This window comes from Hippoglossus stenolepis, chromosome 5, assembly GCF_022539355.2.
Source record: "Hippoglossus stenolepis isolate QCI-W04-F060 chromosome 5, HSTE1.2, whole genome shotgun sequence".
NCBI classification, from domain to species: Eukaryota; Metazoa; Chordata; class Actinopteri; order Pleuronectiformes; family Pleuronectidae; genus Hippoglossus; species Hippoglossus stenolepis.
In genome coordinates, this window is record NC_061487.1 from 22,687,159 (window position 1) to 22,709,252 (window position 22,094).

The window sequence follows — 22,094 nt, forward strand, 5'->3', positions numbered from 1 at the left end:
TTCTAGCGTGTTGTGGTAACGCATTGTTCTTCTTTTGTTGTTTAATGGTGGTTGACTGATTTTGATGACAGATTTTTAAGTGCATCGATGCCAGTGGTAATAACGCCACTATAACGTTAACTTACTGTCAGATGCCGGTAAAAACAAGGCAAGGCAACTGTTGCATAAATGATTCGATTTTTTTTATTTTTTATTATTTAACCTCTGTTCAAAGATTTGAAAAATCCTGACCCATCCCTACTGTTTATTATAGGCGACCACATAAGTGATGGATTTGACTTTGACTTAGAGCATGATGTTTTCCCAGTGTGCTGACTATTAATGTGTCAGTCTGTTTAGTGTTTAGGAGAGGACAACATGGAATTTCAATGTTTATTGGCTTGGAGGTTGATCTGCAGCTGGAGTCGGTGGAAATCTGTATCAGTCGTGCATGGGAGCTGAAATGAAGTGCTCAGCCGCACGACGCAGCCCGACTGAGACCGACTGTCAGGAGCAGAAGTGATTCAAATGCCAGATGGTCTGGAGACGGCCTCTGCCAGGAGCAGGTTGACTTTCAGTCAATAAATGTTGGTGTACTCAGTGAGCTGTAAGGCTCTTTCAGCTGATGTGAATAGACACACAAGTGTCTCCACTCCTATGTACAGGAACGCAGCTCAAGAAGGGAGTTGCTCTGGGCTCGTAACATAATGAGGATATCTTTACGATAACTGAGAGTAACGCAGCCATCCAGTCTGTTGACTTTAGCGTCATGTGTGTTATCTTAATGCTGACTCACTGTGATAGGGCTTGGAGTGACGATCCGTTGATACTGCTGTTATTATACTTGCATGTTAAGACAAACCTTTTTTCTGCGCAGGTGTTTATAGACTATATTCTCTAGAATCATAACACCACACCCCTGATAATCATCATACGGCTGCTGTACTTACACACTTCCATGTGGTGAGTGTGACAGGATGTGTTGGTCAAAGGTTCTGTCCTTTTTAAAATGGTTCGTTCTGTGTCACATCATCACACTTTAGGGCTGCACCTTCACAGATAGTTTATGAAATCTTGAAATTGAATAAGTTCCACCCTCCACCTGCTTTGGTGCATATCAGCTTTGGACTTTTTGTGTAATCTTGTTGACAAGCAGAACCAAGGTGAAAACACCCTCCACGGCGGAGCTAAGGAAGAGCTGTTCCTTTACAAATAAGCCTAGCATTGTCCTGTGTTTTCAGTTACATGATGATGGTGGTGGTGATGATTTTTTTTATAGCTTTAATGTTGTCGTCATTAAGTCGAACAAACAATGGAGCAGTCAGAGTTAACTACAGCCTACAGGCAGCCCAGGAATAGACCTCATCTGCTGCTGTGTTGCTATGTAGTTAGTATAAAGTCACACTGTTATAAGGCTGCAATTATTGTAGTGATGATCATAGTTACACGTAGGCTGCTGAGTTGATCCTAAACCATCAAGTCATCGTAAAGTAAACAGAGCGGAGCAGAACTGGTATATTGGTTCTGGTGAGCTACAAGTCTGATTGACTGAAGGTTCGGTTTGCACATCTATTATTGTGAAGATGTCGACCGCTCAGGGAGAGAGATCACATCGCATCCTGTGCTCCCTCCACCTGTCTGCCATGTGCGCTGATGGATGAGAGGAGGAGACCAGTCGGGATATTACTTTCATCTCCAGGCTCCGTCTTCCGAGCGTCGGTCATGCCTGAGCTAGAGATCGACAGAGGAGAAAATGCTATTTAAGGAAATACCCACACACACACACACACACACACACACACACACACACACACACACACACACACACACACACACACACACACACACACACACACACACACACACACATTTAGACATACATTATATATACGTTCAAGCCCAACTGTATTTTTTAGACATATCTGTGTTTATTTTTCCCCATATGAAAACTTTTATTTTAGAATAACCTATGCAGAAAACAAATGTGCATTTCTGTTTAAATTTTGGAATATGAAATGTTGACTTTCTTATTCAAGTTCTATATTTTTTGTTGAATTTGTGTTGTATTTATAGTAATTTATAATAAAGTTTAAGGTTAAACTGTAAAATATCAAGCCTCAATTACAGTTCTTGATTATTAGGTTTCATTTTGTGAGAGAAATTTGGTGTGGATCCTGATTATTTGGATTTTGGTTGAGCTCTATTCAGTTACTGTACGGTAACAATGCAAATTGAATCAGATGCAGGCAACAAACAAAAGTAATAACGTTCCATCCAAGATTGTTTCTCCACTGTGACCAAAACAATGAAAAAAGCAACAAAGCAAAATATACAAAACATCACTACAAGTCCTGATTAATATTAAACTGCAGTATATTTATTTATCCCGCCTTAAAGCTTTGCAATCAGTTCTTATTTATAGTCCAAATTGTTTTTCACCGTTGGCAGTTCCAGTGTTTACAATGTCAGAGTAGTGCTGTCACATGTGTAGCCTAGTGGCCTAATCCCTGGCTCTATTTTTAGATTAGAGGATGATGTAATACAACCAGCGAAAAGCAAAGGCATGCTGCGTGTGTGTGCGTGTGTGTGTGTGTGAGTGAGTGTGTGTGTGTGTGTGTGTGTGTGTGTGTGTGTGTGTGTGTGTGTGTGTGTGTGTGTGTGTGCGCGCATACTGGGGGGAGGCTGCATGCGTAAAGGCTTGCATGCATGTGTGTAATTCGTGTGTGTATTCTGTGAATGTGTGAGATCCGGCAGTTTATCCAGATGTCAGGAGATTTTGTGCGCCTGCCTAAGCCAAAGCTGTTGTGATTTTTTTTTTTCTTCTTTTCATTATCCACTTAAAACAGTGTGGTTGGGATTTTAGTGTTGTGGAACAAAACAGGATTCTGTTGGGCGAATTTCCTCAAAATAACTCCCGTCTTTGTGTTCCCTCGTCGCCACCCTCGGCCCCAACAGAAACACATGCTGCAGCCTCTCCCGTCGAGCGAGCATATGGGTCTCTGCAGGAGGCGACTATTATTCAAATTATAGGCCGAGTTTATTGTTGTCATTAAGTGGGGTGGGGGGGTAGTGTGTCCCAGCAGCCTGCCCGAGCTGAGCCATCCTTTGACAGCTCACACAAACGCATTCTGTGACACAGCATGTCAGTCAGCAGTTTCAGCCCCTATTTCCTTCCAAAGAAGTCCAAGTGGTTTAGATGTTTCCTGCTAACTTTCTCAGAAGTGTTTCATGAAGGTGGTTAGTGTCTCCTCATTTCCTTGGTCCTTGATGTGTCCCCATAACCTGCATGTCTTTAAAATCCCACGGAGGAAATGACTTCAGATTCTGCTGTGGATTAGGACTTGGTGCTTGCAAGAAAGATTTTGTTTCCCCATTAATCAAACCACTAACTCCCTGAGACCATCCTCCCAAGTTCCTGTTCTGTTCTGAGGCAAACAACCTGTGTGTTCTAGATAAGGGTCACAAGGTTTTGCGATGACCTGCTTTTTTTCTTCCCTGCCTCAAAAAAATGGTCTAAATGCAGATGAACTTTGATCTCTTCACTTTATCTTCTGTCACTGACTTGCAGACCAAGGTCAACGAGTCGAGTGCAAGAATTCAGGTGGAGGACGTTTGGCCTTGCGCTGTTTGAAGATGCCCTTGGCTTTTTATCAACTGGTGCTGAGTGGTTCCTGATTGCAAAAAAATGCCAAATATTCTCTAGTGCCTGCTTCATGCTTTATCACCCACATGTTTCTTTGCCTAACTTAGTAAACCAAATAGCTTGACTAGCCATGTGGAAAGTGTAACTGCAGACAAACGTGACTGCACAGCATCCAGCCCAGCATCTCCAGTGCTTGTGGCGATGAACAGGCACAGGCTTTGGCTGCTTAGAATCTATATGACAGACATCAATGTATTTGTCAGTCTTGATCCTGATCACTTTGCCATTATTATTGACAGCTGAATTAAGAAGGATCAATTGAGTCATTTGCGATGAATACTGCCTGATTCTTACTGACAGTCAATCAATGAGAGCATCCCTTATTTGTCTGTCAATGTTGAATGTTGTGCGGTGTGTACTGTCTTTGCATATATGCTACCACTACATAATACAACCACAAATGATTTATTGAGCATTGTTGGCACCCATTCACAACCACAGACTTTACAGAACCGCAGGTGCAGATGAACCTCACAGCTTGTGCGTTTACGTTTTCAAGGTTGCACTCTAACCGTGTACGTTCAGGGAGGAAATGAAGTAGCCGGTTATCTAAACGCTTGTGTTGGAGCAGGGCTCTTTCCGTCTGTGCTGGCACTGCAGCCCTCAGACTGACTGAGGCAGAGCCAAACCCAGAGCCTGCTGTTTTCACTGCAGTGAGGAGTTGGCAGGGTGTGAAAAGGAGGCCGGCTGACCTCTGTACCTGCCTCTCTTTCATGGTGTGTTGCCACTGGGACGGGGACTACATTGGTTTCCATCAACTAACACTGCAGCTTCCTGGAGACTACAGTACACAGCTCAAGGTTTTTACATGAGAGAAGAAGGGCCGACAGTGTTAAGTGGTGAATCATTTTCTAACAAAAAAGTCCCAAACATCTAAAAATCTGTTTATTATTAAAGATTCATTTTGAATCAATAATATAAATCTGATGTCTTATGATTAACTATAAATTAGCAGGGGACCTACTATGCTTTTTCCAATTGTCTGACATATTTATCATTTTCAATCTTGGCCAAAGTTTCAAATGAATAATTAATGATAATCCCTGTGACACTAATGCTCAGATGTCACACTCCTCTGGTTCATCATCTCCAAGACCAACTCGACCAACATGTGTTTAAAGTTCTGACATTGAAAGTTTAGTTGTTTCGAGACAGCAGAATAACATTTTACAAGCAATTGATTTGTATTGTACATTGTGTCCCAGACACCTGATAGTTTCCACTCAATTTCCCCTGTTTTAAGTTAGTTTTAGTAAGTTGTAGTTACCATTTTTACTGTTTTCGTTCAGCACCACCACACTGATGAAGAGCAAGAGGTGGTGTTCATAAGCTCCTGGTGTGCGGCTGCTCTGCAGACTTCTTTGAAGGAGGATTGAGCTAATGTTCCCTGTTTTAGTCAGAGGCTTGACTGAAGGGCTGAGTATGAGTACAAATTTGCCTGTGAAACATGAAAGTGATTGCTACAGTGGAGCCTCAGAATGAAAATCGAGAGTGGGAAATAAGTGTGGTAAAATCTTTTTTCTGCTTATAGTTTGTTTTCTCTTTCTACATGTTGAATGGCAGAGAGTTAATATTTGCTGAGCCGCTGTGAATTTGGAACAAGGAAGGCGAGTTTCTGCATAGTTGCCCCTGGGGAAAATGTGAAACAGAGCCAGAGCTTGGCTGAAAATCTTGGATATACGCAAAACAGACCTGATCACACACATTTTGCGCTTTGACACGTTTCTCGTCATCCTCTCCTTTGTACTTGCACTGATGTTGAGTAGAGCTAATCTTTTAAAGCGGGTCTGTGCTTCTGAATACAGTCGGAGCTCATCACGACATTCCAGTCATGACGGCTGAGCTGCAGATGCCAAATAACAAGAATGGTCTCGTCCCCCTGGGGGCTAAAAAAACAGAACACACAAAACTGCAACTCAGAGCAGGTAAAGCAGCTAAAGTCAACTACTCCCACAGGAAGCTCGGACAAACAAGGGGCCATTTACAGTTGAGAAAATTGCTGTTACTATCTCAGTGTTTTGGCAATTTTGCAGTGTCTGGAGTGATTCTGTGCCACACAGATATATGTACACACTAGAGACCTGTGTGTTTCCTGTTTGGCTTTGTGTGGATTCACTGCCTTTCCTGTGTCCAGCAGCCTCATTACAGGCAGAAAGAGGTTGTTAGAGGTCATGTCACTGCTGAAAAATGACCTTAAATGACCTGGTCATTATCCTCAATTGCTGCTTTGATTGCATGTCTGACCAGCCATTGTGCATATGGTCTCATTAGGATGGTGCCAAAAGAGGCAAAATGAGGCAATCCACTCCTTATATCTGTGCTGACGTTCGTTTAGTCTTTAATTAAAGCTTATGTTGGATTGAGCAGTGTTGATATAATTCAAGCATAGAAAACTTTCTGTGGTAATATGCAGTAGTTTAGTGGCTAAATGTTGAATTATCTTCTATGATTCACTCAGTTTTCTCTTTCTCCATCTTGCTAACAGAATGAAGATGCCAGAGGCCTGAGTTAAAGCCCTCCACCAGAGAGCGTGTGTTCCAGGGCTGGGGCTGGACCCAGAGACCCCCGCCTCGGGGCTGAAGGGCCCTCACAGCCCTGCAGTGTAAGCCTGGACCATGGGGGATGGAGGCGCCGGTGCAACAGGAGGAGATGGGGTGAACCTGTCCCACGTCCTGTTCGACAAGTTCACCCAGGGGAGCACGTTCAAGGGCACGCTCAAGGCCTTCCAGGACCTCTGTGAGCACCTGGAGGTCAGGCCCACCGAGTCCAAGATCTTCTATCACAAGCTCAAGTCCAAACTCAACTACTGGAAGGCCAAGGCACTCTGGGCCAAGTTAGACAAGAGGGCCAGCCAAAAGGAGTATAAGAAGGGTCGTGCCTGTGCCAACTCAAAGGTAGGCCTGCATCGGCAGCAACTCTATGATTTGTTTGTTGTAAACTTCAGTTAAGTGAGAGCTTGTAAATCTAAACTTAAAACAGCTGAAAATTAAAGGCAAATGTTTCTGATATTTCATTTTAAACTCAAAACAAAGCTCAATCATAACATCTGTGTCTCTCTGTGCGTCTCCAGTGTATAATCATTGGTGCGGGGCCATGCGGCCTCCGTACAGCCATCGAGTTGGCTTTCCTGGGCGCCAAAGTGGTGCTGCTGGAGAAGAGAGATGCCTTCTCCAGGAACAATGTGCTGCACCTCTGGCCCTTCACCATCCAGGACCTCAGGGGCCTCGGGGCCAAGAAGTTCCATGGGAAGTTCTGTGCTGGTGCTATCGATCATATCAGTGAGTACAAGTGGCAGTCTTCTCACTTTTCTTTGCTGCTTGTTGGTTTTTGTGTTTTCTGCATGCTTTTGAAAGATGTTTTTTCAGGTGATGTAGCGCTCATCTCACTTGAGTTGTGTTTTTCTCTTTGTCTTTGTGCTGCAGGTATTCGTCAACTTCAGCTAATGCTGCTCAAAGTGGCTCTCCTGCTGGGCATCGAGATCCATGTGAACGTAGAGTTCAGGGGTCTTATTGAACCCCCCGAAGATCAAGAGACTGAAAGTAAGTGAGTCAAGCTGCTGCCAGAGCAGCCGGAGAAAAATGAATGGAAAGGGAGCATGTGTTTTTGTGAGAGAACGATCTGTCAAAAGCTTTAAGTCTGACTCTGTTCATGCATTTCTGTCTGATTACACACGCTGTGTTTTGTCAGGGATAGGCTGGAGGGCTGAGGTCCACCCTAAGACACACCCTGTCAGCGAGCTGGAGTTTGATGTCATCATTGGAGCAGACGGCAGGAGAAACACGTTACCAGGCAAGTCTGCATGTTCAGGCCGGGAAACAACACTATTAGTTTGTTTCTGTATGTGCACATGGAGGTCAGTCGTGAGGATTATGATCTCACTTGTGTACAGCTGTGGTCGGGTGCATGACCTCACTTCGCTGCTCAGATATGAATGGGCGCTTGAGCACATCTGTGTGTGTTTGTTTGTGTCTGCCTGTGTTTGCTCTCCCAGCAGAGCAGAATAGGACTTGTTGAATTGGCTGTCTGTTTCCTCTGTGAGTGCTTGGGCCTCATGCTCTTCGCCACACAGGCAAAGAGGGAATCCCTGGGGAGAGCCATGACCCCTCTCTGTACAACGACTGCTGTATTAAAGACGGATAGCAACAGGCTGCCTCTGGGATAACCATGAACTACACTCACACAGCTTGATAAACAAAAATCTTTTAAACGTCTGGCTGCCTTTATGAATAATTTGCATGGTTTGACTTGTAAAAGCAAATCAATGTGAGTGTTTACTTTCACTCACTTTTTTTGATTTGACCATTTCCACCACTTACCATTTTATTTTGTCAAGATTCACGGTCTTTCCATCCTGACCCCTGACCCTTCACTTTCCTCCTTGTAATCCCCAGGGTTTCGGCGTAAGGAATTCCGGGGCAAGCTTGCAATTGCCATCACCGCTAACTTCATCAACAGGAACACATCGGCTGAGGCAAAGGTCGAGGAGATCAGCGGTGTGGCCTTCATCTTCAACCAGAAGTTCTTTCAAGACCTCAGAGAAGCAACAGGTCTGCAACAGCTCCAAGATGCCACGGCCTTGTTTAATAGACTTCATGTTTTTACTTATTCTGAATTTTTCATACAAGGCTTTAAGATTAGGGTTAGGAACCAAAACTCTGTTTCTAATTAGAGTGGAATTTCAAATGCAAGGTGCTAGTGAATTTTTAAAAAATGTTTTGGTTCTTATTGCTTGTTCTTAAAATATATATACATATATATTTATCTTTTATTCTTCTTAAAAGAATAAAAATAGTTTTGTTATCTAAACCTTTTTTACCATATTGGAATTGAAAATCTGTTTCCCCAAGAACCAGAATCAGAATCATCCTACATAACAATAGTTAGATTATTTGTTGGTATTAGTAATTGTAAGAACTCCAGCTAGGTTTAAGATGTAATGGATACCAAATAAAAAGCTAAATAGGACAAATGATCTGTCTTTCTGAACACAGTTCTGAATTTGTCAGCACATCCAATTAAAATGCTCAACATCAGATTGGATGCCAAGCTTGTTCGGTTTATTGCTGACATGACGATGTCCCTCGGGGCTTTGGTTGTGTGCTGTGAGTCGCGTAATTGCCACTCCTGTTCCCCAAATGCGACATGACAGTCAGCTGTGGCAATAAGGAGCAGGATTGTTCTTGGTATTTAACAATACGTGTCTCTATCGGTCCCTTTTAGGTGTTGACCTGGAAAACATTGTCTACTACAAGGATGACACGCACTACTTTGTGATGACTGCCAAAAAGCTGAGCCTGCTGGAGAAAGGAGTCATTCTGCATGTGAGTGATCAAAGCCCAGAACTTTGTGTGTGTGTTTGTGTTTGAGAGACAATTGTTGAATCTCATTCTGTGTCTCTGTACTAGATGTAAAGGCTGTACGCACGTACAGACTGATAATCAACAAGTCTGACTCTATCTCTCTTTTATTTCGTTCTTTTTCTTTCTCTTTGTGGTTTTGCGCGGTGTGGTTAATGGTCTAACCAAGCCAAGTATCCAGGAAGACACTGGTAACACAAGCAGACTCGTAGTGTCCTGTCCCTGGCCACATTCCACAGGAAATGGAAAAGAGCGCATTTCTGTCATCATAGACATCAGAGACATATTATGCTCATAGTCAGGTTCAGAATACTTTAATAAAAGATTTACAATGCATCACAACGCAGCACTACAATGATGCAGAAGTATCGGGCTGTTACTGAGGAGGTGTTTCAGGTGTTTCAGGAGAATAGGAGCAGTGTTTTCTGTGGGGAAGACAAGCTCCTTTTTACCAATATAACATACTATAGGAAAGTAAAACTGAAAAAGCATCATACGGCTCTAATGTTTGTAAAACAAGCGTTTTTGTAAAGCTATGTCACAGTCGTCACTTCTCTTCAACAACGTTTGTCTGTCTTACATAATCCCACTTGTTGAACATATCTTGGTGTCCCTGTGCATGTGTGTGCACGTCTGTGTTTGTTTTCATGTTGAGCTGATGACATTAATGAGCTTTTGCTGTACGCTGAGCTGTGGAGCCAGAGGGGATTTGAGAGCAGCAGGCGCATGTTAATGAAAAGGCACAATTGACTGCAACTGGGCTTCGATAGGAAGTCAAAGACAGATCCTTTTATAGCAGGGAAGATGACTCAGTGCTGCTGCTTGGAAGTGGATAGGGAAAAGGTTGGAATAAGAGCGGTCCACACGGGTCCAGTCAAACAACGAAAACAACCTCCATTCATATCTTCCACTGCCCTGCCCTTCCTGTCAGCCACCATCACCACCAGCCTGGCCCGGTCTGGCCTGGCCAGGCCTGGCAGCCTCAACCAGGGAGCTTGAAGATGGAAGAATGTGCCTCTCACCACCCTCTATGAAAACATGTCACAATGAAAGCATGCAGTGATTTGATGCTACATGTAGGAGAGAGATGTGAACAGCGCAGTTCACTCCAGTTTCTCTGCCTCTTTGTAGCACAGTCAAGTTACAGAGTCCTACAGAGTCACTTTAAGATTATAACTTATTGAATCTTTAACAATAAAACCAGGCATGTATATGGGAGTGATATCTATGAGCGTGTGAAATTTACTGGAGATTTATTGTATTCAAGGGGACTGTTTGGGCCTTGGTGGAGGAATGCGCTCTACTGTGTCCCATTCTAGTTAACATATTTTCCCCTCCACAGCTTTCCTTGTGGTTTGTTTACATTTGTGCATCGGTGCTATTTTTACAGATTCTCTTGTGCCACAAGAATTTAGGACAGAAATAGTTACATCTGCACCTCGAAGACAGACTAATCTCTGCCACATCACACTTCTCCTGTGTTTTCCTCGAATATTCACTTGTCCCAGTCATAGTTTTCTGTCAGTCCGCGAACAAATGTTTGCCCCATCATCAGTTCGTCATCCTCATTCTGCCTCAGCTGCAAACACAATTCTTTCACATGCGGAGGGAGGCATTTCTAGAGTTGCTGATTTTTGTGATTTCTCTGCACATCTCTTATCTTAATTTCCTCTTTTCTAATCTCATCTCTTTGTCTGGTTTCTCCTGTAGGACTATGCAGACACGGAGATGCTGCTGTCCAGAGCGAACGTAGACCAGGTAGCGCTGCTGTCTTACGCCCGTGAAGCTGCGGATTTCTCCACCAACCACCAGCTGCCCACACTGGACTTTGCCATCAACCACTACGGCCAGCCGGATGTAGCCATGTTCGACTTCACCTGCATGTACGCCTCTGAGAACGCTGCCATGGTGCGCCAGCGCAATGGCCACGAGCTGCTGGTGGCGCTGGTGGGAGACAGCCTGTTGGAGGTGACACATACAACATAGACCATGTTTTACTATTTTATAATCCTCAAGTTCAAGTTGTTTGATTCTTGTGTCATATTCAAGCACCCGTTTTGTGATTCCATATCTTTCATTCTGCTGTGGCCATATTTGGTGATAAAATGTTGTGTTCCCTCTCATCTCCAGCCCTTCTGGCCCATGGGCACTGGCATTGCTCGAGGTTTCCTGGCAGCCATGGACTCAGGCTGGATGGTGAAGAGCTGGGCTCAGGGAAAACCCCCCCTGGAGGTGCTTGCTGAGAGGTGAGGGTGTGCGTACACACCAAAAACACGGCTTTGTTATTGCGCACAAACACACACACACACACACATGTTTCCTCTCTTCAAACACACCCTTTTATCTCTAAGTGTTTTACTAGGGAATGTGCATGTACGTGAAGCATCAGTCCCACCTCTCTCAGTACTAATGGGATAAGAGCCTCTCAATAGAACTGAATGGAATGTGACTCCTCTGTCCTGCAGTAACTCTCTGTGCTCTCTAATAACAACACTCTGATCATTTCTTTATGTATATTCAGAGCATTTCTTGAACTGAAAGTGTTTTTTATTTCATAAAACATTTTTTTCCTCCGTCCGCTAGGGAGAGTATTTACCGTCTCCTGCCCCAGACCACTCCAGAAAACATCAGCAAGAACTTCAATCATTACAGTGTGGACCCGACCACACGTTACCCCAACATCAACCTTAACTTCCTCAAGCCCAGCCAGGTGAGAATATGAACCAATATCAATATCTACAGCCTCACTGTTTTCACACGTTACCACATACGAAGGACCACCTACTCAGCTGACATCCTCTGACCTGCTTTAGTTTCACAATGAAGCGAAGCGTAACTGTTATCTTCTCGGTGTAATGATACACGGATGATGACGACATTTTTTAAATCTTTCTTCATTTACGGACACATTCAATCATTCAACCTCTCCTGACTCAGCTCGCTCTCTTTCTCTATCTCTCTCTCGCTCATGCCAACACATCGACACACACACACAAACATTGTCAACCGACACAACTGTAAAATCAGACTGCGTAAAAACAACATCATTTGGTCTTCACAAACACAAATGACAGTTGTGACATATACATATAGAGCAGGGAAGTGAGATCAGATTACACTCAAGACACATTTTAATGCCGTCAACTTGTGATCAGGTCTCTCAGAATGGATGTTAATATCGGGGCAGAACGGAGCCTGTGACTGCTTCATTGTACACATGGATTTACAATATCAGTTACAAGTCAAGGATATCGCGCTGCTGTATGAAATGAGAAATGTGAACATTTCTGCAGTTGGGTGTCATTAAATTATTTGATTAACAAGTGACATTAGTTTTGTACATGTATAACACCATGTGTGGTATTTCACACATGTGGTCTTTTTGCGTGTGTTGCAGATGCGGCATCTCTTCGATACCGGGGAGTCGCGGGAAATGCGCATTGAAATAGAGAATGTTATCAACACGTCGACACCCAAGTTGGCCCGGAATGGTTTGTATCTCTTGATCATTTCATTACTTTATCTAAAGACGCCCCTCGATGTGCTTATTGATCAGTGTAGGATTTTGCTGCAATCACTGTTGCTGAAATGTAACAATGAACTGTTTTCACTCTAGAAAAGTGCCTGCTTGACAAGCAGTTGCCAGGTAACATGAAGTCCACATGCATGGTGTGATTTTTCAGGGATTCCTCACAGTTTAAGCTGTTTTTTAAAGTTTACCTGCTGTGTGTTCACGGATGAATGAATCCTGGAATGGAACTTAAAATTCCTGTGCGTGTACTAACTGGATCATTGATAATCTCCCTGGTTATATCCAACACTTAATGTCCCTGCTGTTTTGAAAGGTGCATCCACTCCTAACCTCTCATTTGCATCCTTTTCTCCCACTTACGTCAGATTTTATTTTGACATGTCACAGTTCATAACACTTCTTCACTGGCTGGTTGAAACTTGTACTAACATGGATGATGAGTCCATGGATGGCAACACTTTATAATCCTCTGCTAAGTCTTGTCTGACCAAGGCCATGAGATTGCCCAGCAAGAGATGTGTAGTGTTTTCCAGAAACAGAATATCTTTCCGTGTTTAATGCCGATTCTGTTCAACCTAACAGAGTTGAATTCTCTCCTTCTGTCGTACCAGAATCCATCGCCCGATCGAGTAAACTACTCAACTGGTGCCAGAGACAGACGGATGGCTACAGGAACGTCCACGTCACAGATCTGACAATGTCCTGGAAGAGCGGTCTGGCCCTGTGTGCCCTCATCCACCGATACAGACCGGATCTCATGTGAGTATCTGAACGACGTGCAGGATCACACACTGCACGGAGCGGAGGTTATTACAGATGGTAATTTGTGGACTTAAAAGCAATCTCTGCCGAGTGTATCGCAGTGTGGTTAAGAGCGTGAACGGGTTAAAACTGCTGCGGTGGCTGGAACGGGCGGCCTGCTGAGTTTATGTGAGTGTGTTGGTTGCAAATGATGTTTATTGTCTGGTTGGGACCTTGGGTTTGGACTGTACCATAAATCACTGTAAATGAGGTGACAGCTACCAGTCATAACTGCCTCACACGCACACACATGCACACACGCACACCATAAAAAGCACAGTCTCACATTGCCTAATGTAGTTTGCTTCCCGTGCGATTAACATTACAAGCTATTAGTCTCTGTGTCCTTCCTGACCTTTACCAAGCGCTGCAGCAGTCGTGCTCCGCTTCCTTTTGATTGGCCAGATGATGATGGGAGGGGGGAGTAAGGAAGGAGGCTGGTGGTGGGTGGAGGTACCTTGGGAAAACTGCGTTCACGTGTATGCGTCTGCAAGATTGATGCTGAGTGGAGGGTCCACTCTGTGCTGTGGTGTTCCAGTGCTAATGCCTGTAAATGGACTGAATGTGCAGCTGACGTGTATTGATGAGGCATGTTAATTGTGTTTTCAGCTGCGGTGTAATGACATTTACAGTAAAGCTTTCCATAACATGTACAGTTGCCTGCTGTGCTCAAGTGCTTCTCTGTTATGTCCATAACTGTTGGAAAGCTGTGTCTGGAAAATATAGATTTGTTCCCTCTTTTTCAAGATAGATATTTGTTGTGTATTTCATAGACTTTGTGTGCGACATACTTAAGAGTCATCGGAGGAAGATATTGAAAGCAAAGTGTGTGGAACATTATTCCTACTAATACCTAAGATAGAGCCCAACTGATATGGATTTAATGGGGCAGATGATACAGATACTGGGGAGCAAAACATTTCAGATACTAATTTATCGGGTGATATACATATTTTTTTAAATGGTAATGATTCCAAAGGTGTAATCAAACCCTTATGACATATAAATATTATTGAGGCTTGATACTTTACAGTTTAACCATGAATTTATTCTAAATAACTATAGATTAAAGGAAAAACAAATACATGTAGAACTGTTTTTTTTGTTGTAACTTAAATATTAACATAAAAGTACATCCCTTCTGCAGTATTTATTCAGTAAAATAAAAGTTTTTTTGTATCAGCTAACATTAATGCAGATACAGCTAAGTCTGTGAAAGGCCCATATCAGCCGGGCTCTAAATCAAGCCAAGATCATTAATTGGACTTTTGTAATGTAAAACTCACTTTATATCACAATATTAAAGCACAATATATGGTGTAACTTAGTCATGCGGCTCAGATAAAATATGACCACCTCTCACTGTTCACAAAAATGTTGCAAAGTTTGCTGAATCTGTTGAATTGAAATGAATGTGTAGTGTGTTCATACGTATTTGTTTTACATATGTAGGACCAACATAGATTATGATCATTGATATGAAGCCGTTTTATCTTTGACATTTCACTTTGCGCTCTTATCATGTCCCGTCTCATTCTGACATTGTCTTTTGTTCTTTCTCCCTCCGTCTCCTGCCCTCAGTGACTTTGACTCGCTGGACGAGCGAGACCAGCAGAAGAACAACCAGTTGGGCTTCGACGTGGCGGAGAAGGAATTTGGCATCTCGCCCTGTATGACTGGCAAGGAGATGTCCTCTGTGGTGGAGCCAGACAAGCTCTCCATGGTCATGTACCTCAGCCAGTTCTATGAGATGTTCAAGGACACAGTGCCACCCGGAGGTGAGAGTGGGTGATACAGTAGAACTGTTTGTTCTGTCATCTTTGTTGGGAGGTGCCTTTAATTACAAAAGTATTGTCTTGTGACAGATGCTGTGAAAACATAATTACACGGAATCCTGAGAGGATTCAAAAACATTTTCACTAGCTTATAACCTAACATTTTCCTGGTGGATTTATGTTCAGATAAACACAACCTGAGCCCTGAGGAGAAGGCAGCACTGATATCCAGCACCAAGTCTCCCATCTCGTTCCTGAGCAAACTCGGTCAGAGCATAGCGATATCCAGGAAACGAAATCCAAAGGTCAGAGTCTGGAAAAATTCCTCTCGATTTCCTAAAACCTCAAAAACGTCACTTCACTATTTCCCTGTTTTGCCTGGAGTCAAAATAACTCATGGTGTCATCAACAGGACAAAAAAGAGAAGGACGTTGACGGTTTGGGGAAGAGGAGGAAGACGAGTCAGTCTGAAGATGTGAGTAATGTTTCAGTTTGAGAAGTCAACCCGACCAGAACAGACTAATTAATCCCAGTAGACTGACGACAGCAGGCAAAAAAACCCAAACCTCTTTCCCTTTTTCTCCTCAGGAGGAATTATCCAGGACCAGTCGTGACGACAGGCCGTCCATCCCCGCTCTGTGTGAGAGAAAAGTGGAATCTGCTGCCGTAGCGAACAGCTACAAAGTCAAGGTCATGGCCACCCAGCTGCTCGCCAAGTTTGAGGAGAACGCCCCGGCCCATTCTAGCGGACTCAAGCGACAGGTATGGAGGAAATCACGTGGTTCATGTGGTTGAGAGAATTTCTCTCATTGTGGTTTGTTTTTCCTCACAATGAATATTTTGATGGCCATGCAGATTTCACGTTGTGTGCGACAGGGCCTCTAGTCTCTCGGGGGACGAGATGTAGGCCTCGTGCATTAATGAGCTCAGATGCAGAATGCTAATATTGGTCAGGCCGGGTATTGTTCCGAGGTCACGTGGGCGGCCTCCCTGGTGCTGACTGGGCTTTGAGGGCTCTGCCAAGCGCCTGCTTTCTCTCCAGCGAGGACGGACAGAGCGGTGGGAGGGAGACGTGGGCCCTGGAACACTAGGTCGTATTGTGGATTGAGAGAAAAGACGAGTCTGAGAAGTTCCAGTCCGAGAAAAAACTTCTTGTTACTGAATGACTTAAGATAGCTGTTTCTAAATTGGTGTTATTCTTTTATTGAATGTAAGATTATGTTAAAAATATTCGGGTTTATTGCTTTTGCCACCAGATGTCTATGAAAGTACCTGATTATATGATTCTATTAGTCCAAAATTGAATAGTGAGTAATCTGAGGGTTTGTGGGGAAGGATTAAAGGATTTAAAAATGTAATAGTGAAGCAGTTGCTTGATGTGTATTTTTGTAATATCTCTTAAGCGTGGTTATGAATGGTTCACAACTTCTCCCAGCATGATTTCCTTATGACCCTTTGTCATTTCCCTTATTGCTTTTGAACGCTCATTTTCCATCCGCTGTGACCACTGTGCGCCTGATTCACTTCCCCTTTCTCTCTCCTCGCCTACATCTCCCATCATGGACCCTTTTCATGATGCCTTGCATGGTTATTCTGGCCCTCTCATTGGCCACGCTCGCTGTCACCCATCTTTACCCGGGCCCACAAAGGGGGACTCGCTGCCCAATCTGGATCGCCTTTTGCCCCCTTCCCCACCCCAACGCTCTGTGAGAGACCCAGTGCGCCTGGCGCCGGTTCCAGCGTGGAGGAAGGTAAAGAGTGGAACTGACCCCGACCCGAATCCCCTCCTTTAGAGACTAACCGCTAGACTGACCATCTTAACCGTACGTCCCTGTGGTGTGTCATAGCAAGGGGAAAGCTGGTTTGTGTTGACTGGTGCGGTAGGCACTGCAAATCTCTAGTGTCTGATGTGATGGGATGGAGACGTGTTGCGTAGTTAACAAAACTCTGTGTGTGTGTGGGGGTGTGTGTGTGTGTGTAACTTATCAGTCAAGTAGCTGTGCAGTTTTGAGTATTTGTGTCAAAGCAAGAGAGAGACAGATGTAAGAGTGAACCAGCGTCATGGTCTCTCTCTCCTCCCTGCCTCTCCCCTCCCGGTTCAGAGACGCACACAGCAGCAGGAGCAGCTGAGCATTCGCTACAAAGAAATGGTCCAGGGTCAGACGCTGCCCGGGAAAGGGGAGCAGGTACGCTGGCCTGGTAGTTCAGCTCCTCGCACACCCCCAGTAAATCTAGGTTCACCCCCCTGCAGACGTGCATGGATTGGTGTTCCAATCCAGAAGAAAGGGGAAGGGAAGGTAGCATCTCTCAAGTTGGGCAACATCTTGTGACTTAGAAGAAATCAAGTAGATCAGAAATATAAGATGATTTAGCTTCTGCTTGGCCCTTTTCTTACCTCAGTTTTAAGTAAATTTATTACATTTTTTTATTTAAGACCATTTACAGCCAATTGAATTGTGTTTTTTTGTAGTGACAATGCGTCATTAAACACGAAGAGGCCAATGTAAAGGAATGATTGCACATAGCTGTGATATTCAAAATGCAAAATGGCATTTGCATAATATTGTGCAGCCAGTTTTTTGTCTGCAGTATTTAGACAGTTAAAGTTTCCTACTGTGGAGTTTTCTTTCTAAACAAACAAAGCTTCTGTTTACATTGAGCTTTTCTTTCTCCAGAATATATTGTGTGCGTTCTTAAGACCTCACAAGTTTGTTGAATGTTTTTTCTCCTGCTACTGGTATTCAAAAACTCTACAATCATATTTCTACTCTTAAGAACAGTTTTAAATATTAGGTGAGAAACAGAACGGTTGTCCTCTTGTATGATGTCTACCTTCCCCCTCTTTCTTGTTGCATTTGTCCACCACTTTTCTATGAGGTGAGCTCATGTGAAGGATTCCCTGCCGCCCTCCTGTAGATACAGTTGATCTATTCTGCTTAAAGGTGCACATGCAGTACAAAGAAAAAAGGCCAGTGCTACACTTCTCTTGTGCCGCCTCAGTAAAGATCAACTTCTGCATCTAGTTGTTAGAATTGAGTTTCTTAGTATTTAATATTTTCTTTGTTCTCTTAAAGTAAATCACTGATTTTTTACTTTTAACTTTTTGGGAATATTGTAATAACAAGATAATAATAATAATAATTTTATAATAATAGTTATTATTATTATTAGTAGTAGTAGCAGCAGCAGTAGTAGTAGTATAATCTGTATTTGTGTAGTACATTTCTTAACAAAGTACTTTATAAGAGGATTAATTCACAATAAAATAACAATAGAATTATAGAACAACCAAATATTCTATGAAAATTATATCATAGAAACTATTGGAAAACATAAATGCTCACACTGATGTCTCCGTGAAATTTCCTACCGGCCGATATTATTGACCAACGGATAAGTAGGTTGAACTGTATCTGCTTTGTGGGTTGGAATTGTGCTCACCAGTGTGTCACCCATTGCTAATACTGTATTGTAAAGGTAAGGAACTTAACTGTGAAGTGGAATACACCAAACTAAATCTATTAACTGAACTGATCACTAATTTGATCTTGATGAAACATACAAATATCGTTAATTATAACTTCTCTTGGTTTACGATATTTTTTGGTCGCATATTAATGTTTTATCCGACTGTGATTGACAAAGATAATGAATATAAACAATCATCTCAGCACCGAGCTCATCATCTTCATCCTCACCCTCATCATCTCTCCTGTCCCTCGTCTCTGAAGGCCAGAAGTGGTGCAGAACAACTCTCCGGCTCGGGCGCTCGGAGTTGCCCAAAGAAAACCATTCTGCTCCCTTCTTCCTCCTCCACTTCCTCGCTCTCTCTCCACTCAGAGGTGACTCACGAGTCTCTGTGTGTGTTTGTGTGTGTGTGTGTGTGTCCATCCCTGACATAAACCCATCGAGTGTCCCCAGACTCCCTGTTTTTATCTCCCACATCAGTCTTCCTAATCATGTCTGCTGCACCTCAGGTTCGAGCTCTGCGCTGTGCAGCACAGATAAAAACAATGCTGCATTTTCCCAAGTGAACTTTCTGGAGACCTCGCGTCTTGTTTACTTTCCTGTTAGTGGGTTGTGTGTGTGTTTGTTTGTGTGTGTGTTTGTGTGTGGGGGTTATTATCAGAAGAGCTGCTTGTTTATACACTGAAAGGTGTTTTGTTGGAATGTGGCAGATTGTAAATAAATAACGACTCAGGGGACCTTTGGTCGTTTTAACTCAGTGTCAGGAATTCTAACAAGATGTTTTTCCAAAGCTCGAAAGCTTTTTGTTCCAGCCTATTTCTGCTTGAATCAAAGTATTAATACCAGCACATCTGCTCATTTCTACCTTTTAAGAATGTGAGTAAAAGTCCAGAGGAAGAGGAGCTTGAATACTACGAGAAGCCTCTGAAACACGGGGTAAAGTGTTGGCCTGTTTGCATGGATGTGAATTCAGCTTGTTGCTGCCCTTGCTTTTGTTTGTGGTTGGAATTTTTTAATGAGATAATGGTCGGAGTTGCTGCAAACAGACATCTGTATGGAATAAACCAGGCTGTTCCCTATATGAAACCTCGGCATTGAAAGCATTCAGCCGCTCACCCGCTCAGCATCAGGTCTCAATGGAGCTTGTTTGGCAGGAATGGGAACGCCTGCACCTGACCGACCCAGGACCCATTCACATCCCTGGTATACAAGAGAGGGCCGACCGCCTGATTTCTAGATTTAAGGGCAAACCTGACAAACCACCAAAGGTGAACACCATGCATGGACGTTTCTGTGTGAACACGGCTTCCAAGTAATTTTAGTTTTACCCATGAGACTGTATATAAAGATGGACAACATCACTGCTCCCCAAAGTGAAGCCAAAACATATTGATTGGCACCTGGTGCACCGAAAAATAATTTTTGCTCAAAGATGATTTCTGTCATTTTAGGTTGTTCTTATAACACAGATTTTTGTAAATCTGGTAAGTTTATTTAGTTTTTTTGTCTGAGTTTGTTTGATTGTCAGCAGGATTACGCAAAAACTGCTGAACTGATTTCCACAAAACTAGGTGGAAGGATGTGGTATGGGTCAGGGAGGAAAGCAAAACATTTTGTTGTGCAAATCTGGATCAGGGGGCTGATACAGGAATAGTTTTTCCTCCTTCTTTGACATTGTGAAATAGGGCATTTGTTAACTTTTCTGTGATCTAGTGAATTTAAATGTGGTTTCATAAATTATGAGCGTATGAGGAGGTATTGTTGCCATAAAAATGGGCTGAAACATCGATTGGCATTTAAGACGGACTCACGTTTGTGGGGATCTCGCTACTACGACCACTGCTAAGAAACATCGAATGTCCAAGATGGCAGCGTTGACATGCAGGATATTTTTTAGCTTCATCTTTATATACAGTCTATGGTTTTACTTTACATTTATAAAAAAAACAAAAAACAACATGCCTTTGCACTTTCTAATTCCTTCTCTTAACTATCCCTCTTCTCTCCATGGAGCCTAAAAAAAAGCCGTCCCGTTTCTTTGTAGAGCAGTGGCACTTGTCCCGAGGCCCCACTGAGGGTCCAGGTTCACCAGTCTCCTCTCCTGACTCCAGTAGAAAGGTTCGCTCTCTGGTGCTGTGGACTAACGCATCACCCCCCCGCCCCTCTGTCGTTCTGAGAAATAACCCCTCGTCCATGTTTTCACTTTGAGCTAAGGACATCACTTAAGCTTGTTCACTTCTTGTTTATTTATCTCGAGTGCACTCTGTTGATTTGTTAGGTATTTCTGCAACATATCCTCACTAACTGCAGGGCACAGTTTACCCACTCAGGCTTACATCTCCACACAAATTAAAGACTGTCAGCTGGAGCTATGAAAACAATGTCTAACAAAACCTTCTATGTTATGCGCCACGATGACAGGCTTTTTCTGGAAGAGAGATTGGTGTTTGGAAAAGCACTAAAAAGACAGAGAATGAAAACATTTTTCCTCCTCGTACGTCCCTCTGGTGATGGAATCATCTATTTCTCTGCAGGAGTCAGCGAGGCCTCTGCACTCCGATGACCAAATGCCCTTATATGTGCTTAGTATTCAGGAGAGGGCCGAGCAGCTTGTCTCTCAGTTGGAGGGCAAGCCCGTCGCACTTCAGGTGAAACTTATCCCTTAATGAAGATGGCTGATTATCAGTCTTGTGGTAAACTTTCTTTCTTGCTCAACTTTACTACATTTCTAACTCCTCTCCTCTCCCCCTCCTCCGTGGAGACTCAGAAAAAGCCCTCACGTTTCTTTATGGAACAATGGTACCTGGCCCGAGCCCAGACTCCCCCCGGTACTCCCCCGTCTCCCTCCGACAGACAGGTAGTGTCGCCATGCGTCCGAGGAATGTCGTGTGTCGATGCTAACACACCTGCACCCCCTCTGTCAGGAAGACGCATCGTTGCAAGTTGTGATAATTGCTTAACACTGCCTGAGCTCACTGGAGACCTGCTTTGAGACGTAAATGTCAATTGTTTTAAGGTGTTTGTGACAAATATGTGTGTGTGAGTAATCAGCTTCCTGTGATTGTGATATCATTATATTCTCAGCTGGGTGTGTGCTCGAACTCAATTAGGATTCCCGTAGATATTTTGTTGTTTTGGATTTGAAGAGCATCTTGGCAGCAAAACAAAATAAATAAATCTCATCTAGTCCAACTCCCCTGTTGACGAGCTCAGTTCCAGCTCTGGTGGAGCAACAACTTTGAAATGCAGCAGGTCTGTAGCTCAGCACAGACAAGTGAAGCGAGCTGAAATCTCATCTGCAGTGAGAGTGATTTCATGGCTTTGTTTTTGCTCAGGCCACATGTGACCTCAATTCTTCTCACACTGAGGATCAAAAAGCTCATTTTATGTTGAGTTTTAATAGAATATTAAATATAATCCTGGTGTAGAGTCATTCAGGATTTAAACTATGTACAGTTTCATTTGTTGACTGCTCTCTG

The 22,094-nt window shown here is 43.3% G+C and overlaps 1 protein-coding gene across 7 annotated transcripts in view; it reads left to right on the plus strand.

Moving 5' to 3' along the window:
- The window catches only part of mical3a (microtubule associated monooxygenase, calponin and LIM domain containing 3a), an 83,607-nt gene that overhangs the window by 31,377 nt on the left and 30,136 nt on the right, over nt 1-22,094 (plus strand). For 3 of the 7 annotated variants that reach the window (XM_047339872.1, XM_047339873.1, XM_035156807.2), the window contains exons 2-25: nt 6,168-6,576; nt 6,753-6,960; nt 7,105-7,221; nt 7,370-7,471; nt 8,074-8,229; nt 8,903-9,003; nt 10,750-11,007; nt 11,170-11,285; nt 11,623-11,749; nt 12,437-12,530; nt 12,656-12,685; nt 13,183-13,330; nt 14,954-15,150; nt 15,334-15,452; nt 15,560-15,622; nt 15,736-15,909; nt 16,797-16,898; nt 17,250-17,333; nt 18,879-18,989; nt 19,489-19,551; nt 19,770-19,883; nt 20,629-20,733; nt 21,150-21,263; nt 21,377-21,472. In XM_047339872.1, coding sequence (XP_047195828.1) covers nt 6,298-6,576; nt 6,753-6,960; nt 7,105-7,221; nt 7,370-7,471; nt 8,074-8,229; nt 8,903-9,003; nt 10,750-11,007; nt 11,170-11,285; nt 11,623-11,749; nt 12,437-12,530; nt 12,656-12,685; nt 13,183-13,330; nt 14,954-15,150; nt 15,334-15,452; nt 15,560-15,622; nt 15,736-15,909; nt 16,797-16,898; nt 17,250-17,333; nt 18,879-18,989; nt 19,489-19,551; nt 19,770-19,883; nt 20,629-20,733; nt 21,150-21,263; nt 21,377-21,472 — 3,078 coding nt within the window. In that variant the 5' untranslated portion in view covers nt 6,168-6,297. The remainder of the gene's footprint in view (nt 1-6,167; nt 6,577-6,752; nt 6,961-7,104; nt 7,222-7,369; nt 7,472-8,073; nt 8,230-8,902; nt 9,004-10,749; nt 11,008-11,169; nt 11,286-11,622; nt 11,750-12,436; nt 12,531-12,655; nt 12,686-13,182; nt 13,331-14,953; nt 15,151-15,333; nt 15,453-15,559; nt 15,623-15,735; nt 15,910-16,796; nt 16,899-17,249; nt 17,334-18,878; nt 18,990-19,488; nt 19,552-19,769; nt 19,884-20,628; nt 20,734-21,149; nt 21,264-21,376; nt 21,473-22,094) is intronic. The other 4 variants (XM_047339874.1, XM_035156811.2, XR_007032707.1 and 1 more) reach the window with 3 other exon arrangements.